Source organism: Neoarius graeffei, chromosome 4 (assembly GCF_027579695.1).
Source record: "Neoarius graeffei isolate fNeoGra1 chromosome 4, fNeoGra1.pri, whole genome shotgun sequence".
In the NCBI taxonomy this organism is placed as follows: Eukaryota; Metazoa; Chordata; class Actinopteri; order Siluriformes; family Ariidae; genus Neoarius; species Neoarius graeffei.
In genome coordinates this window covers 82811454-82829999 of record NC_083572.1, presented here as the reverse complement: position 1 = coordinate 82829999, position 18546 = coordinate 82811454, and the positions used below count along the sequence as shown (strand labels likewise).

Here is an 18546-nt window from a genome sequence, read left to right as displayed (position 1 = left end):
TTTTCTGGGATTAATTTTCAGCTGATGAACTTCCATTCATAACGGGATGCTGATAAGATTATCAGATATGCTGACATCCATAGAAAAGCTTGGTTGTCTGTGGTATGAAATCCCATGTAAGGATTTGACCTCACCATGAGAGCAGGTATAGAGGGAGAACAGAAGAGGACCCAGCACTAAGCCCTAGGGTTGGTTTGGTAGCAAAATTTTGGGTTCGGTACAGTACCTGGCACAGTAGAATGGTAACAGTACTAGCTTGGTACCAATGCAATAATTAAATAAGTTACTTAATTAAGTTTCATACAAACTGATGAGCGGCACGGTGGTGTAGTGGTTAGCGCTGTCGTCTCACAGCAAGAAGGTCCTGGGTTCGAGCCCCGGGGCCGGCGAGGGCCTTTCTGTGCGGAGTTTGCATGTTCTCCCCGTGTCCGCGTGGGTTTCCTCCGGGTGCCCCGGTTTCCCCCAAAGACATGCAGGTTAGGTTAACTGGTGACTTTAAATTGACCGTAGGTGTGAGTGTGAATGGTTGTCTGTGTCTATATGTCAGCCCTGTGATGACCTGGCGACTTGTCCAGGGTGTACCCCGCCTTTCGCCTGTAGTCAGCTGGGATAGGCTCCAGCTTGCCTGCGACCCTGTAGAACAGGATAAAGCGGCTAGAAATAATGAGAGAGAGAGAGACAAACTGATGAAATTAATAATCACATTAGATGCATTAATACACCACATTAGATGAGTGAAAATGTTGAGTTCCTGCTTCTGCCTGTCTGTGGATGACAAGTGAAGAAAGATTTAGTCGCAGGCTAATTTTACAAACATCTGTCTAAGGTTATTTCTATAGAATCGTTATTATTTCATTCATGAATTCATTAAGGAGTAGACTGCAAAGTAGGATAACACGACATCCACAATAATACATTTTAGTTTTAAAACAGCATTTTAACTTTAGTTTTAAAATGTTGTAGTTTTAAAACCAGCCTGGGGAAACCAAAGCTCAAGACTGGGTCTGGAGCTATGCTACAACCAGCAAACAAAGAGACAAAATCAGCAAAATATTAAAACAGAGAACAAACATCAAAATATACAAATGCAGAAAGTCTCCATTTTAGGGGATTGAAAACTCCAAAGTAATGTGGACTCCAGGCATAAAAGTAGCAAAAGTTATGCATTTTAAAAATAAAACTTATTTAGGCCACGCCAATTCGATTAGTTGGTTCTCAGAATCGCCGCTTGAAGAAAATGAAAAATGAAAAAAAAAAATCGAAATCAAACTCCCGCCAACAGAAAAGGTCATGTGATGTGAGATCATGTGACATCGAAAACCAATCAAATCACCCCTTTCACTTTCATTAAAGACTTGTGAAGTAGCCTACTCCTGGTCAAATCTTTTTTTCTGTGCATTGTAGATGTTCAATTGACTGTAATTAAATCGTTTATTTAGCCTATCTGTTTACTGGTTTGCCTGTATTGTTTGGTCTATTTCCACTGCTAATTTTACCATCAGAGCATTTTTTTTATTTTTATTTTTATTTCACCCACTCACTTCATATTTTTCCTGAAAAAATCCGAGAACCAACTAATTAAATTGGTGTGGCCTAATGTGGATGTAGCCTAAGAAGAGAAACAGCAGCCTTAGCGCCATTGTCACAGCGGCTGGCTACCAGTTAGCCTCTCATAACGTTAAGTCAGCTAAACTTGCATTAAAATTAGGCTAGTCTGTTAGCTAGATTCAGGATGGGAAATATTGTGAATAAGCTAACCATGGACAAAGTTCAGTACCCATCATTTAGACAATCTTATTTTCAATTTAGTTATGTGATCATCATGTGCACCTTCCATTCCTGGAATTCTTTGTAGAAATTGGGATGTATGTGTCTCAAATGGGGTGGCATGGTGGTGTAGTGGTTAGCGCTGTCACCTCACAGCAAGAAGGTCCTGGGTTCGAGCCCCGGGGCCGGCGAGGGCCTTTCTGTGCGGAGTTTGCATGTTCTCCCCGTGTCCGCGTGGGTTTCCTCCGGGTGCTCCGGTTTCCCCCACAGTCCAAAGACATGCAGGTTAGGTTAACTGGTGACTCTAAATTGACCGTAGGTGTGAATGTGAGTGTGAATGGTTGTCTGTGTCTATGTGTCAGCCCTGTGATGACCTGGCGACTTGTCCAAGGTGTACCCCGCCTTTCGCCCATAGTCAGCTGGGATGGGCTCCAGCTTGCCTGCGACCCTGTGGAACAGGATGGAGCGGCTAGAGATAATGAGAAGAGATGGACAAAGTTCAGTACCCATCATTTAGACAATCTTATTTTCAATTTAGTTATGTGATCATCATGTGCACCTTCCATTCCTGGAATTCTTTGTAGAAATTGGGATGTATGTGTCTCAAATGGGGCGGCAAGGTGGTGTAGTGGTTAGCACTGTCGCCTCACAGCAAGAAGGTCCTGGGTTCGAGCCCAGTGGCCGACAGGGGCCTTTCTGTGTGGAGTTTGCATGCTCTCCCCCGTCCATGTGGGTTTCCTCCAGGTGCTCCGGTTTCCCCCACAGTCCAAAGGCATGCAGGTTATGTTAACTGGTGGCTCTAAATTGACCGTAGGTGTGAATGTGAGTATGAATGGTTGTCTGTGTCGGCCCTGTGATGACCTGGCGACTTGTCCAGGGTGTACCCTGCCTCTCGCCCATAGTCACCTGGGATAGGCTTCAGCTTGCCTGTGACCCTATAGAACAGGATAAGCAGCTACAGATAATGGATGGATAGATGGATGGATGGATGGTGTCTCAAATGTTCCATTAGGTGAGATGTAATGCCTCCTTCTACCACACATGAGCTGAGGCACCGTTTGCACACAGGTGTAGAAGAAGACTCCATCTCTCCACTATCACTTCCCCTAAAAGCAAAATATCACCATATTTTGCACAGAGAGCCTTGTTTCTTGACAAGTTTCAGCAATCTGATGTCAGTAGTTCATTCAGCAGTTACTGAATCCATAGCGTCTTCCCAGACTTAGCTAGATAACTCGAGGTGGTGTGACAGCTCACTGGTCAGAGGGAGAGCTCTTCACTGTTAATGTTAGACTTGCATCATGCCAACAAGCTGCTGGTTTAGTCTTAAAGGGCAAGTGAGAGAGCAAACTCTTAAAGGTGCATTTCAAAGTATAAAAAAAGCAGCAAAATGCAGTTATGCAATGTTAACTACCCAAATTTGTAAAATTGTGATAGTTTCAAATGTCAGATTTTCCAGTAACAGTAAATTACTGGTAACTGGAGCAACCCTACTAAGTCCTCACTCACTCTGACGCCCTGTAGGCCAATTGGCCTGTCAGTTGCCAGCCTCTCACAAGGCTGTCTGCGTCTATCTTGAGCACACTTCATCTACCACCAACTTGCTAGGCCTGTCACAGTTTCCCAGGCAAACAACCATTCACACTCATGGGCAATTTAGAATAGCGAGTTAACCTAACTGCATGCCTTTGGATTGTGGGGGAAACTGGATCAACCATACCCCTTTTCCACCAAATCAGTTCCAGGGCTGGTTCGGGGCCAGTGCTGGTGCTGGTTCACAACTCGTTCAACTTGCGAGCCAGCTGAGAATCAGTTTGCTTTTCCATAGCTCGCGGTGCTAAGGGGAGCCACGTCATTACGTCGCTGTATACGTCAGTTACGTCGCTGTATACGTCAGTTACGTCGCTGCGTTTGCATAAACCTTGGCGTGAATATCGAAGCAACAACAACACGGAGAAGAAGAGGCAGCAACAACAACAACAATAATAATGGATGACTTTGCGTTTGTACAGCTGCTGCTTCTCGTCGCTTAAAAATGGTGACTTTTCGCGGTCTTGCGATTATTGTTGGTCTTAACAACTCCGCCCCCCCGCTAACGTAAGCGGCTCTTTCCTCTGGCCCAGCAAGGAGTTGGTGCTAGCCTGGAACCGGTTTTTCTGGCCCAGAGCCAGTTCTTTGTTCAGTGGAAACAGAAAACCCGGTTCCAAACTAAGCACTGGTCCCGAACCAGCCCTAGAACTGCTTTGGTGGAAAAGGGGCACCAGAGGAAACCCATGCAGACACAAGAACATACAAACTTCACACAGAAAGGCCCCCGTTAGCCCTGAGGCTCAAACCCAGAACCTTCTTGCTGTGAGGTGACTGTGTTAACCACTACACCACTGTGTCACCCCATACTAAGTCCTGTTGGACACTAGTGGAGAGTGCAGAGCTGGATCCCATCCATGTCATCTGTTAGCAACTTTTGAGCAGACATTAGTGACTGTCCTGCACATGTTACGGCTCTCCAGTTTGTATTCGTATTTGTGCTCCCAGAAGTTTGCACTGTCTGTAATTTTAATATTTCTGGCAGTCATTGTGTATGCCAAGCTGTGTATAGCAGTTCTGCAGGTGGTATTATTAGTAGGTAATATTAGTCTAATGTTAGTTGGTAATATTAATATTAGTCTATTAGTTGGTATTGTACATGTTCAGGTCAGGAAACTTCTGATAGAAGAGTGCAAGCTGTTGAAGAAATGGAAGCAAGCATGTCCGTCGACGCTGTCTGATCTTACTGTGTATCTGTAGGAATATCTATAAGATTAAGTGGAATGGGAGACACTTTGTATATCGGTTACAGTGAATAATCTACGGCATGGTATTTGACATTTATACAGCTATGAGCTACTCATTCACGAACATACATCCTCATAGGAAGCCTTAAAAGGTGATTACATGAGAGAAATTGCTCTATGTGAAGCTTTTCACAAACACCTAAAGGCTTTGGATGGTGAATCATTCCTCCACGTGGAGGAGTTGAGACAGACAGCAGGTACTTGGATGAACTACTGCATAGTGTTGTGCAAGGGCATGTCCTAACATCTGTCTCTGTAGACTTCATTAAGAGCTCCCTATTCGTTTTAAGACAGGCCATAGCTCACTTCTCCTTGCTGTCCCAGTGCAGTGTTATGCTATACACACACACACACACACACACACACACACACACACACACACACACACACCTAATGGCTTTGTGTCTTGAACCAAGATAATTTATGGTGTACACAGCATCAAAGCCATTTAAGATGATTTCTCTTTGAGATGGTGCATCAATATGGCATACAGGAAGCTGTGTGCCAGAGGCAGCTCTGGAGATGCAGCTAACAGCCATTAGCCACACTGCTCTTACATTATCCTGGGACTGTATACTGACCAAGCACCAGTCGTTACAGTGCTGCCAATTCCTTTCTCACTGCGGGCCTTATTTTTAAAGTTGGAAACTTACAGCTGAGCAATATATTAAAGGAAAAACAAATGTGTCTATGTGTTGTAATAAGATGTAAAGCCTTCATGAGCAGCCAGTACAGCTTTACTGTGCTGTGGCATTGATTATAGAAGTCTCTGGAACTATACTGGTGGCATGAACACCATTCTTCAATATTATATTCTCTCATCCAACATCGGTCCAAATCCTCCATTGGTGTTCAACTGGGATGAGATCTGATGAGTATGAAGATTATAGCATAATTTACATCATTTTCAGACTTATCAAGCTATTCATTGAGCCACTGTGCCCTGTTCAAGAAGGCAGAGTTATCCACTAGGGTAGAATCTATCCATTAGGTTAGAAATGTTTCATCGTAGGATAAAGGTGATCAGTCAGAAGAACTTTGTATTGATTTTGAGTGACAGCTCTAAAACCCAAACCATACCAGCTAAATAAATAAATGCTCCCACAGTGTAATAGAGCCACTGGGTTATCTTTTTTTTGTCTTTTAATTTGTCATCCATCTCTAATTCAGACACTTATGTGCAGCATCAGTAGATATCCAGGCGAAGTTATCGGTAAGAAGAACTGCATTTTGATGTGCCAGGCTTGATTTGTTGATGGCCCATTCAGATTATTAAAACGACCAGTATGCACTTTATGTCTCCAAGGCTGGCAGGTTTTCATGAGTAGAGCTCTCTATGCAGCAGTTCTGCAATTATGTCTTGCCCACTCCCAGTAAAATAAATGCTTATTTTAAAGTCCAAATGAATTAGGTGATAGAAAATGCAGCTTAATCAATCAAATTGCATTTGATTGATGAAAAATGTAAATTGCAATATGGTAAAATTTTTCTGGTATATACTTAACATAAGTTTGACTAAGATGATCTCATCTCATCTCATTATCTCTAGCCGCTTTATCCTTCTACAGGGTCGCAGGCAAGCTGGAGCCTATCCCAGCTGAAGCCTATCCCAGCTGACTACGGGCGAAAGGCGGGGTACACCCTGGACAAGTCGCCAGGTCATCACAGGGCTGACACATAGACACAGACAACCATTCACACTCACATTCACACCTACGGTCAATTTAGAGTCACCAGTTAATCTAACCTGCATGTCTTTGGACTGTGGGGGAAACCGGAGCACCCGGAGGAAACCCACGCGGACACGGGGAGAACATGCAAACTCCGCACAGAAAGGCCCTCGCCGGCCCCGGGGCTCGAACCCAGGACCTTCTTGCTGTGAGGCGACAGCGCTAACCACTACACCACCGTGCCGCCACGACTAAGATGATAATATATAAATATAAATTAGGCAAAGACTGAATTAAACAAATTGAATAATAGGCTAATACATTATGAATATATTGAGGTTAAAGGAGAACTGAATGCAAATTTTTTCATTATCAAAATTCTATTTATCTCATTTTATTAAATATAGGAATGCATTTTTGATGGCTATTTTGTCACTGCTATAGCAAGTCATGAGTGTTTGAAATATGTTATGTAATATCAGTCCATATGTCAAAGCAATGACCATAAACGAGATTCATTGAGACCTTTGCGAGACGTCGTAGGATGGAAGTAAAACGTACAGCGGAAATCAAAGTGACCAACATCTGCCAATGTTGTCAAAAGACGCGCGCGCCCTCCTTCGAATGCTGATGTAATCAAGCCGGAAGTTTTATTTGTTTTGATAGCAATCAGGAAAATTTGAAAAAAGTAGGCAGTAATCGTCATTTAAACTTGTTTTTATGCAATATTTTGTTTGGAAAACAGTTTTCAAAATGGCGGCACTGACACCTGGCTGACACTTCACATTTCGAAGTCTCGCACAAGTCTTGTGAAGATCGCACGAATAAGTGACGCCTGCCGTGGACCAAACGAACTAAATTCAACATGGCTAAAAACCGGATAGGCCGATAAGTATAATATTTAATTGCAATTAGTTGCCAATACGAGTCACAGTATAAGGTTACTAAAACCGAAAACGTAATTAAATAACACGTTAATTAAGAAATAAAGCAAGTTTAAAAATGACTTCAGTTCTCCTTTAATAGTCATGAATAGTCATAGCTGTGATAATCACATTAATTGCTGTCTCTGCACATTTGTCTCAGTTAAGCATTCTGTAATCCACCCACTATAAAAGAGAACTTTGAAACCACTTTACAGAAGTACACAATAGCTCCTAGTCATACTAATGGAAAAGCAAGTCACTTTATTTGTACATCACTTTTAACAATATAGACATTGTCATAACTCAGCAGGACAAAGGAAAATAAGTTTAATTATTCATATATAAAAGTGCTCACAAAGAGATCTTCAGGACTCTTAGTTCCTAAACAAGTGCAGCATGGACTTGCAGCATATGGGTATTTATGAAAAGAATAAAACATGACACGGGCGAAGATAATAAACAATGGGGAGAGGTGATGCCATTATCATATAACACTGATTGGATGACACAAAATGTTTTATTCCTCTTATATCAAAGCAGTTTACCAACTATTACAGTTTATTGAAGAATGACACGTTATATGCTTTATGCATTAGTAGTTATGTTTGAGGTTGTGGAACCTACACAGAACAAGTTAGTTACTGTTATCACTTGGGTCCTTCCCTCATCAGCCTTTCTCTTGAAATTATTAAGACAAAAAAATACAGTGTGTCATGCTTTCCATCCTGAAGACTTTCCCATGTTGGAAAATCTAAAGGAACAGAGGCTTTACCTCTGATTGTTACATGGCACTGACATTGAAGACTCCTTCCAGAAATAGTAAAAAATATTATAAAATCTTTTATGTGGAACATCAACCATGCACATCTCTATGTATGTTGTTACTATAGAAAGAATACCACATAAGAATTAGTGTATATATGAGAGAGAGATGATATTACACAGTTGCATGAAGATATGAAGTTTATCTTCGAGGAGTGAACATACTCCCAAGTGAGCAAAGCGATATTTTCAACACGAGAAGATAAACTTCATATCTTTGTGCCACCGTGTAATGTTCTTTATATTATATTGACACATCCACACACAAAAAAACCCCACCAAGTTAATCAAAAGAATTTTAATTTTGAACCAGTTCACCATTTTGACAACATGCATCTAGTCAGCAGGAAAACACTGGGAGTGACGTCGTCGGAGTGAAATATCGGGAAATATGTTACTCAGATCCACGATGTATTTCGTATGAAAAATGCAAATTTTTCAACATGAAAAGATAAACTTCATATCTTCAAGCCAACATGTGATTTTCTTTTTATTATATAGACACATTCACAGACAAAAAGTACCCAAATTTATCAAAATAATTCATCAACTTCCTCACAAGTGACATATAGAGAAATATGTCATGGTTTTGAATCTCCATGTACAGTACCTCGTATGAAAAATATGAGTGGTGTATTTTCCAGTCAAACACTCGTTTCCATATAATATATAATAATATAGCCTTCAAATAGCATTCTGTAATGTCTCATCTCATTATCTCTAGCCGCTTTATCCTGTTCTACAGGGTCGCAGGCAAGCTGGAGCCTATCCCAGCTGACTACGGGCGAAAGGCGGGGTACACCCTGGACAAGTCACCAGGTCATCACAGGGCTGACACATAGACACAGACAACCATTCACACTCACATTCACATCTACGGTCAATTTAGAGTCACCAGTTAACCTAACCTGCATGTCTTTGGACTGTGGGGGAAACCGGAGCACCCGGAGGAAACCCACGCGGACACGGGGAGAACATGCAAACTCTGCACAGAAAGGCCCTCGCCGGCCACGGGGCTCGAACCCGGACCTTCTTGCTGTGAGGCGACAGCGCTAACCACTACACCATCGTGCCGCCCCATTCTGTAATGTATTTGTATTTATTTTACACTGCTCCAAATGTCTATTCCATGGTGAAGATTGTGCACTGATACTGGTTTTCAATACAATACAATAAAATTCCCATTATAGTACTTTGAAGAGACTGATGTAGCAGATACAGGCCTTTTAATTAGTAAACATGTTTCATTTAAAAACCTAAGGCACTTAAGGCAACGCTGTGTTAGCATCTAATTTTTTACAGGTTTGTATTACAAACAAATTGATTCATCAGGCATTCTTCTTAAGCAAGTGATCCATATTTATTTTTTCTGCTATACTGTTGCTGTATTTTAATGGCCACATAAGAGATATCATATATCATGTTGATCAAGCAAGCATTGTCTGTCCTACATGTTCTATAGCATTGAGCAGATGTCCTTTTCCAGAGTGACTTACATCTGCCCTACAGATAGCGTCCAGGAGAGTTGATTTCATAGGATATTTATCCTTGTAAAATGTTTTACTTACACTTTGGTCGACTTGGTTTGTGTGGATACAAGTGTGGGTCCCCCCCCATTAAAAGCACTAATTCATAAGACACAAAACTGAGGTGATACACAGACCAAAGGTATGTCATTAAGTTACTGTGTACCTATATACAGACGAGTACAAACCTTTGCACCCTCAATGTTTTGTAGGTTAAAAAAGGAAAAAGAAATTGTGTATTTTACAAATTATCTATAAAAATAGAATTCCAGCATTTAAAAATGAAACTTAGGTGTGTCTTACAGTAAAGTAACAGTACAAAATAAAAGACAAAATCAGTCCCCATGTCCAATCTGAGTTAGAGCAGATATTAATAAGAAGCAGAGATTTGCCATGCACTCTGGTAGAGTTCATATCTGACCACTTTTGTTATCTCCTGTTCGGATCATCTGTGAAACCAAACACACTAAATGTCTTGTCAATTCAATTTCTTTGTTTTCTAGTCAGTGACTTGGTTTTTCAGTGCGTATATTACTTGTTTTCTAGAATAAAGGTTGGTTTGTGGCTCAGTTTGATGCTCTTAGATAAGCAGCTTTTGACATGGTCAGACTCTTGTTCCAAGGGTGATGGCTGAGTTCAGAAATGACTGAGTTTCTAGACTTCTCAAACTAATAATGTCAAGCCTGTGGATGATCAGACAAGTCTATGGATGTTTACATCACTGCTCCGGCCCCTGCTTCAGCAGACAGAGTGATGTGTGTGAGGAAAATGTGTGTGATGGGCAACATTAGCGAATAAACACCCAAGGAGGATTAATATACTGGAATAACTGAACATTTTTGTCCTGACACAAGTCATTGTTGATTTCACTGTTGTAGGGGAAAGACTCTAGGGCTGCAGATAAGGCCGTTGCCATGGTCCTGAAGGAGATACCCAATAAGGCGTCCCCAGAAGGCAAACCCCTCCTCACGGTGACCAACAAGGTGGGCAGATCTATCGCAGCAACCCTGAAGGTCAAAGGCCTTGCCCATTTGGATTGGACTTTGCCAATGGCAAGGCTTTGACCATCCCATTTGTTCCCTATACTTTAAAGCCTTTAAACTCATAGTATCTGTCTCACATCAAAACTCACTGACCAATTCCCACATGCTGTTTTTATTTCATTCTGAGCTGCTCTATGGGGTTTAAAACGGAGCATTTTAGTATGTTTACATGTATGTTATCTTAGCTGCAGAAATGGGACTAAGTGGATGAGTTTAAGCACACATTAGTTGTATCTAACTTTACTTCTACTAAGTACAACTTTGTCACAAGGTGATATGCCTGTTCCATAATAAAAGCTGTGGAATGAAATAACAGGAGAAATCATTCAGAGTAGTACTTCACTGCCTGGCATAATGGGTTTTTTACACCTCATAAGCAGCTAACCTTGGTCTCTGTTTCATTCTATAGTTGTGTATGTAACAGCATGAAAATCTTTTCCAACTTCCTTAGACTTCTACGCAGTCTCTTTTGTGTCTGTGTGTGTGTTATAGTGAGTTGCTTTGCTTCTCTGTGCCTGGTCTGGGTTTAGCCAGTGCCACTCTTGGCTTGCTTGTGTGTTTCTTGTGTGTTCCAGTCATTTGCTTTGTGAAATGCTTTTTAAACTTCTTATATGCGTGTGCATGTAGGCGTGTGTGTGCGCAGAGCTCAAGTAGGTGCAAAATCCGTTTGTTGAATTTGTGTAATAATACATGTGCTAGCTTGATGTTTAATTGAGTGGAGTGTACTATTAATTATTGATTGTATTTTAGTGTGTGCATGTTACATATTTTAAAATTTGGCAAAATATGTGTGGTATTTAGAAGTTTGTATAGTATATCAACATTTTACCTTTTCCACATGTTTCCACATTCCGCTGAGTGAGATTCAGCTGTTTATTAGAAATACTTAGGCTTTGTAAGTGGTCTGATTGTTGGGTTTTTGCTTTATAGTTTAATCCTGATTGAATTACCACACTGTGGATAAAAACATGTGATATTACACTATTAAACTTAGCAGTGGTGTCAGGCTTATATTGACATGTTTACATCAGGTCTATATTTTCTAAAACGCTAAATGAAACACAGCTGGGGGAAAGAAACTCAAGTAATGCTGAATTTTTGACTTTGCTAAAAAGTCAATAAAGATGTCGACCTTTAAAAAAAATCAATACAGAACAACCAAGGTTTACTTATAAACCTCTAAATCGTGAGCGTTATAATGTCTTAAGGTGTCTTTTTTCTTTTTTTTTCATTCCAATCCCCAAACAAATTCATATCAGCTCTGAGAGACCAGAGGAATGCTCAATGGTTGACTTAATTTAATTTCAAAGATAGGAGAAATCAGGTAGTTTTAAATTTCACCAGTGAGATAGGAAGGAAAGGTAAAGTATTTTTAGGAAAATCCGTCCTGCTGAAATATAATAGTCATGCAATGCAGGGAGTAAATTCCTGCTGTTATCTAAAAGCAGTGTACTGATTGTCTCCTTAACCCCCTCTCCTGCCCTGCTGGCCCCGTCTCTGTCCCTCAAGACTCCTGCCAGCTTCCCTGCTCCTGGTTTCCCTTGACAACAATATCTTAGAGATGGCAATAGGAACCACACTCGGGCGACACAATTAGCTGCGCTTTTCCATTACATAATTCTGGATTTGCCCTCCAGCATGTGTAAACAAAGGGAAAGAGTATGTTGTAGGGAATAAGAGCAAAAAAGGTAGAAAATGATCACCTGATTTCACTGAGAGGCAACAGATGGACAAGTCCTCAAGAAAATGCCTCTTTAGAAGAATGAATCAGGACAAGTTCCTGTAATTATTGTGAGAGTAGAAACTTATATGATTCATGTTTTTTGTTGGGCAACATAGGTAATTAAGTGGCCTTTCACTTCCAGCTAGATTTTGCAGTGGGAGGAAAGGGTAAGGAGCATCATTATGCACATGATGAGGCCCACTGGCAGTTAGAGTTGTGAAAAGACACAGTAAAACAGGACATCAAAAGAATGTTTCTGGTGTAATCTCAGAAGAGTAGAATTTATTCAAGACTAATTAGCTTATCCTAATTAAATACTTAACTACATGACCTTGATGCCCCACATCATGAACTTGAGTTTGTGAATCTTTGTAGTGCTGGCTCATGTCAGGGTGATTCTGATGAGTCAGGTGTCTGAAGTTGACCTTTATTTTAGCACTACACTCTCAGAAAATAAAGTACATCATTGTACGTTTAAGAGTACAACAGCTTGTCACTGGGGCAGGACCCTCTAAGATATGTATTTGTACCCTTTATATACTGCTTGGGAACATATACAGTATGTACCTTTTTGGCCCTAAAAAAGGTCCACACATAGTTACCTTGAGGTCCAATAATGATCCCTAGGGGGTACATTAGTGTAGCTTGTACCTTGGAGGACAGAAATGGACTCTTACTGTACCCCTGTTTCTGACAGTGTACCTTATCATTTACAATCTCTCTGTTTTACCTCATGATAAATACTAGCACATGGCCTCCATCTTTAGTCTTTTTTTTTAACACAGTAGTTTGTTTGGATGCAATCTAGCTCAATACTTTACACCTCCTGCTAGTTTAGCAGCTGGTTAAACCCCATTCTCATTCAAACTACCACAGGCTAATTGTCAATGAATGGTGAGGTTTGTGGACACAGCCTAACACTGTGTGAGATACAGGCCACTATGGATTTGTGTGTGCAATAATGTCCTAAAGTCTTGAAACTTTGTTTAGTCTAGTTTAACAGATTGATTTGGTTGCTGTTCTTATGTTGGGCTACATCAGCATATTACTGTGGCATTTGCGTAGGTAATTTGGGTCAGACAATACCCTTGGCCCATATACTGTACAGTACCAGTCAAAAGTTTGGACACACCTTCTAATTCAGTGGGTTTTCTTTATTTTTATTAATTTAATTAGTTCATGTCTTAAAGTAGTGATGGACGTCATTTCTCTTTACTTAGTTGAGCAGTTCTTGGCATAATATGGATTACTACAGTTGTGGAATAGGGCTGTTTACTGTTTGATCTCAAACGCATTAAGAAGGTAAGAAATTGCACTAATTAACTTTTGACGAGGCACATCTGTTAATTGAAAAACATTCCAGGTGACTACCTCATGAAGCTGGTTAAGATAATGCCAATAGTGTGCAAAGCGTCATCAAGGTAAACGGTGGATACTTTGAAGAATCTAAAATATATGAAACATTTTTTAACATTTTTTGTTTACCGCATAATTCCATGTATGTTCCATATGTTATTTCATAGTTTTGATGTCTTCAGTATTGTTCTACAATGTGGAAAATAGTCAAAATATAGAAAAAGCTATGAATGAGTAGGGGTGTATAAACTTTTGATGGGTACTGTATAACCATATGTTATACTAATTACTTCACTCAATTTGGATATTAAGCTCCTGTAGCATAACTTATTACCTGCACTCTGTCGTAATTTTAATTCTTGATGTACTCTGGATAATTAGATTTCCTGATTTATTGTGGTTTGTGTACACATCCCTGCTGAGTATCATTAAGATCCTGTCCCATATCAGGATTTCAGCAATAAATAAGAACTAGCTCTGTCTTCTCTCCATTCAGAATTTGAGGTTGGTTACATTTAATTACCTGCTGACGCGATCATACAATGAGCCAGAAGCAAATAACCGTTTTTTGGGTTTTTTTTTTTTTTGCCAAATCACAATGATGCTTGGAGTTGTTTTGGTTTAATTACTAGGACAGACTTTGTCCTCTTAATGATTGCCATCAGTGGCATCTGTCCTTTTATATTCATTTTCAGTGCAAAAAGGTTTTAATTGAATACAGAAAGAAAATGATCTAATTAGATGGCATAGTTCTAAAATATTTTATCTCCTCGTATTCTGCTGGCAATTAGAAGATGAAGGTTGTTTTTTTTTTTTTTTTAATGAGACTGACGTGCAGAATTCAAATGGCTCTCACAAGGATTAATGATTTATCTATGAAACTTCCAGCCTGATTCTGCTACACTAATGCATAACATGGTACATGAAATACTTCCACATGAAAAAAAATCTATACTGTAAAATGATTTCGCTTTTGAAGAGATCATCATTTCATTTTTACAGACTGGTGAAATACTGTATATAATTTATTTACAACAAGTCCATAAATCCTAACAGAAATATGAATCGTCTCCAGTTCTTCCTCTCTAAAGTGTTGTAACTGTAGGAGTTCATGTGAGGAAACCTGAGGCATTCCCCAGCAGCAAAAAGCTACTAGCAATGACAGAGGCATGCTACTAAAATTATGCCACCAAGAGGGTCTACTATTGACGATATCAAAACTATGAAATAACATATGGAATTATGTGGTAAACAAAAAAGTGTTAAACAAAATATGGTTTGTATTTTAGATTCTTCAAAGTAACCACCATTTACCTTGATGCAGTGTTGTAGTTGAGTCAGTAAACCTCAAGTCCGAGTCCAGTCTCGAGTCCCCAGTGTTCAAGTCCAAGTCATTAAAGAAAATTTCAAGTCGAGTCCACTATTGATCCGAGTCGAGTCTGAGAACAAGACTCCAACCGTACCATTTGATGGTGGCTATTGCTGCCTTTAATGGAAACCATCTCTGCTACTGTGTTGGACTAACATTACTGCTTGACTGCCCCATTTTAGTTCATAGACTACAGATAAAAAGCTTGTTAATCACTCAGCAAGCCCCGCCCACTATCAACAGGGCAAATAACATGAGAGAGGGTTAACACTAGCTAGTTCATCGCTCAGCAAGCCCCACTATCAACAGAGTAATGAACATAGCGTGTCACTTCTTTCTCTTGGTGGAGTCTTGCCAAATGACGATTGAAGTTCGAGGTTGTCCCCGTCGTCTCCTCGATAGTTCTTCTACATATGGAACACATAGCAGTACATTTTTTCCTACTGCACGAGAAGTCTGTATAAGCAAAGTGGACAATCCTAGGGGCTTCTCTCCAGGCATTTTAGCACCATTAACGTTAGTTTGTTCCTGAACATGACGTATGAACAGGTGAATGTGCATTCTCGTGCACAAAATTAGTATAAAAATTAATGTGGATATAAATATCTTATGCCAAATTATTATGCCAGGTGAGTCATCAGTGCTCAAGTCCAAGTCAAGTCACGAGTCTTTAAAATTAGGGCACGAGTCAGACTCAAGTACTACAAGCCTGCCTTGATGACACTTTGTACACTATTGTCATTATCTCAACCAGCTTCATGAGGTAGTCACCTGGAATGCTTTTCAATTAACAGGTGCCTCGTCAAAAGTTAGTGGACTCTCTTACCTTCTCAATGTGTTTGAGATCAAACAGTAAATAGTAAATAATAAAAATAAAATAAATATCCTTATTCCACAACTGTAGTAATCCATATTATGTCAAGAACCGCTCAACTAAGGAAAGAGAAATGACATCCATCATTACTTTGACATGAGGTAACTTTTAATTAATAAAAATAAACAAAAACCATTGAATTAGAAGGTGTGTCCAAACTTTTTTGACTGGTACTGTATCCACAGTAATTACTGCAACAGTATTAAGTGACTGCAGACTTTGGAATTTTACTGTTTGTGCTCCAAAAAAAAAAAAAAAGAACTATATAATAAATACATAATAAATTGCCTATAAAATAAAAAATAAAATTAAAAGTTATAAAATAACACAAGTTGTTGTGGTCAAAATAAGTCATATTCTAGTGTTGCATGTAATCAATGGAGTTAGAAATTCCCCATTTAAAAATACTCAGACATGCTAGCTGGCTAAGTCCCATCTCTGTCTGGGTTTGCTAGCTAAGCTGTTTTTCTCTAATTCTCACAGAGATTCTGAGCGCAGGACAACAACAAACAGGGTTGAATATCTGTCTGATGCATACTTTAAGGGAAAATTCTGGGATTTTTTTTTTTTTTAAACCCAGGCCTTATTTTCCCATCTCTCTGGGTCCAAATATTTACTAGGGACAAAAAATATTTACTAGGCACTAAAACAAAAGGGATCCTTTCCATGTTGTCATACACTCATTCATATTGTTTTAATAAGCTAACTTGTCAGGCATTAGTTAGGAAATAGACTTCTTCACAAATTCTGCTTGACTTCTTCTTTTGTAAACATAAGAAAACAGCCCCCATGTGATAATCGCCTTCATGCACTGAATGGGATGCTGCGTCAGAGACCGGAGGAAGAGAAAAGTAAAACAGTGAGTGTAGAAACAGTCATTTTCAACAGTTTCTATCATGAAAACTCTAACTCTCCAAGCAAAAAATGATTCAAAGTCCAAGAAGTTGCAGAGAGGTTTAGACTTTTATTCAACCAATAAAAGCTGTATTCAGTCTGCAGAGTGAACCGACAGTGTATACAAATAATTTCATTGGTTATCATATCTCTTCAACATTTTCTATCGGGCAATACATCTCACGCTTCTCATATTTTGTATCAACTAAACCAAATTTTCCAGTATGAATGGTCAATTCAGAAAGAGTCAAAGCATACGATAAGAAGGGATATGGTATAAACAACACAGCATTCAGAGCGTACAATACATGATTCAAAATGACTGGGTTCAAATCAAGTTTAAGGCTAATACAGGCTGCAGGTGCGAGTAAACAAACCACTCGTGGCCTTGATCAGTCTGCTACTCCATATAATTTTAAAAAAAGAAAATGCACTCTGCAGCTTCTAACACTATCCAGTTTAGAATGGCCTGATAAAAGTACTATGTCGGTATGCACACACTCCAGAATGAACAACTGGTTAATTCAACATGGCCTTGGTTAACTCGTTCTCATATATGATAATGCTCCAGGTGTTGGAGTCAGAATAATACACTTAGCAGAAAACAACCTTCAGTATAAACAATGCCTTTGCTGTATTTTACTGTAAGTATGATCATTCATAAACCAATGTATTACTTTTAATAGAATTAACTTCATTTATTCTTTACTGAAAATTAACATACTCAGCTTTGAATTAATATATAATCAGCATAAAATGAAATTAGTGTACGTATGGTTATATGAATCAGAGTACATTTGTGATTACTTAAGGTGTGTGTATGTTTTCGTGACTACATATGTGCATATAAAATCATCACATTTCTTTACACAGGTACAGTACTGTGCAAAAGTCTTAGACACATGTAAAGAAATGCTGTAGTCCAAAAATGGCTAAAAAATAATGAAATGAAATGTTTCAACATTTAAAAAAATACTATAAACAGAAGTAAGCCATAATAAATGAAACAAAGTCAATATTTGGTGTGAGATGACCCTTTGCTTAAAATAAATAAATAAATAAATAAATGATGGTAGCCTCCGGTACAATGAGTGCAGTTTTATAAGGAAATGAGCTGTAGGTTTTACTGAGCATCTTACAGAACCAGCCACAGTTCTTCTGGACACTTTGAATGTCACACTTGCTTCTTAATTTTGCAGCAAAACCCAGCAGCCTTCATTATGTTTTCTTTTTTAAACTGAAAAGTGCTCTCTTATGTAATATGCTGCTCAGATACAAACTTTTTTCAGTAACATTTAAGTTTGTTCTGGAAAACAAATGTTTGGACTCTAAAATGTTTTTGGACTGACTCGATAATGTAGAAGTCATAAAATAGAAATCTATAACAAAGTTTGTATGGAAAAAATAGGGTGCTTAAGACTTTTGCACAGTATTGTATATCTCTGTAGGGATCCTTTCCATGTTGTCAAACACTTATAATAACATTATAAGCCTGTTGGTGGCAAAAACAAGTGGTTTACTTTGACATGGATGATTTCCTCATATAATTACATTCTGTAGCCATTTTTCAGTTCCCAGAGTTCTCACTCAGTACTGGACCAATTTCAATCATTTTTGTCCCTAGTAAATATCTGGATCCAAAGAGATGGGAAAATAGGGCCCAGGTTAAAACATCCCAGAATTTTCCTTTAATGAAATCTTATGTTGAGAGAACATTTAGAGTTAAGTTTAAATCATTTCGT

The 18546-nt window shown here is 39.2% G+C and overlaps 1 protein-coding gene across 2 annotated transcripts in view; it reads left to right on the top strand.

Moving 5' to 3' along the window:
* pex5la (peroxisomal biogenesis factor 5-like a) overlaps positions 1 to 18546 on the top strand; it is a 197590-nt gene that overhangs the window by 100805 nt on the left and 78239 nt on the right. For both annotated transcript variants that reach the window (XM_060918341.1, XM_060918340.1), the window contains exon 2: positions 10424 to 10528. In XM_060918341.1, the coding sequence (XP_060774324.1) occupies positions 10424 to 10528 (105 nt within the window). The remainder of the gene's footprint in view (positions 1 to 10423; positions 10529 to 18546) is intronic.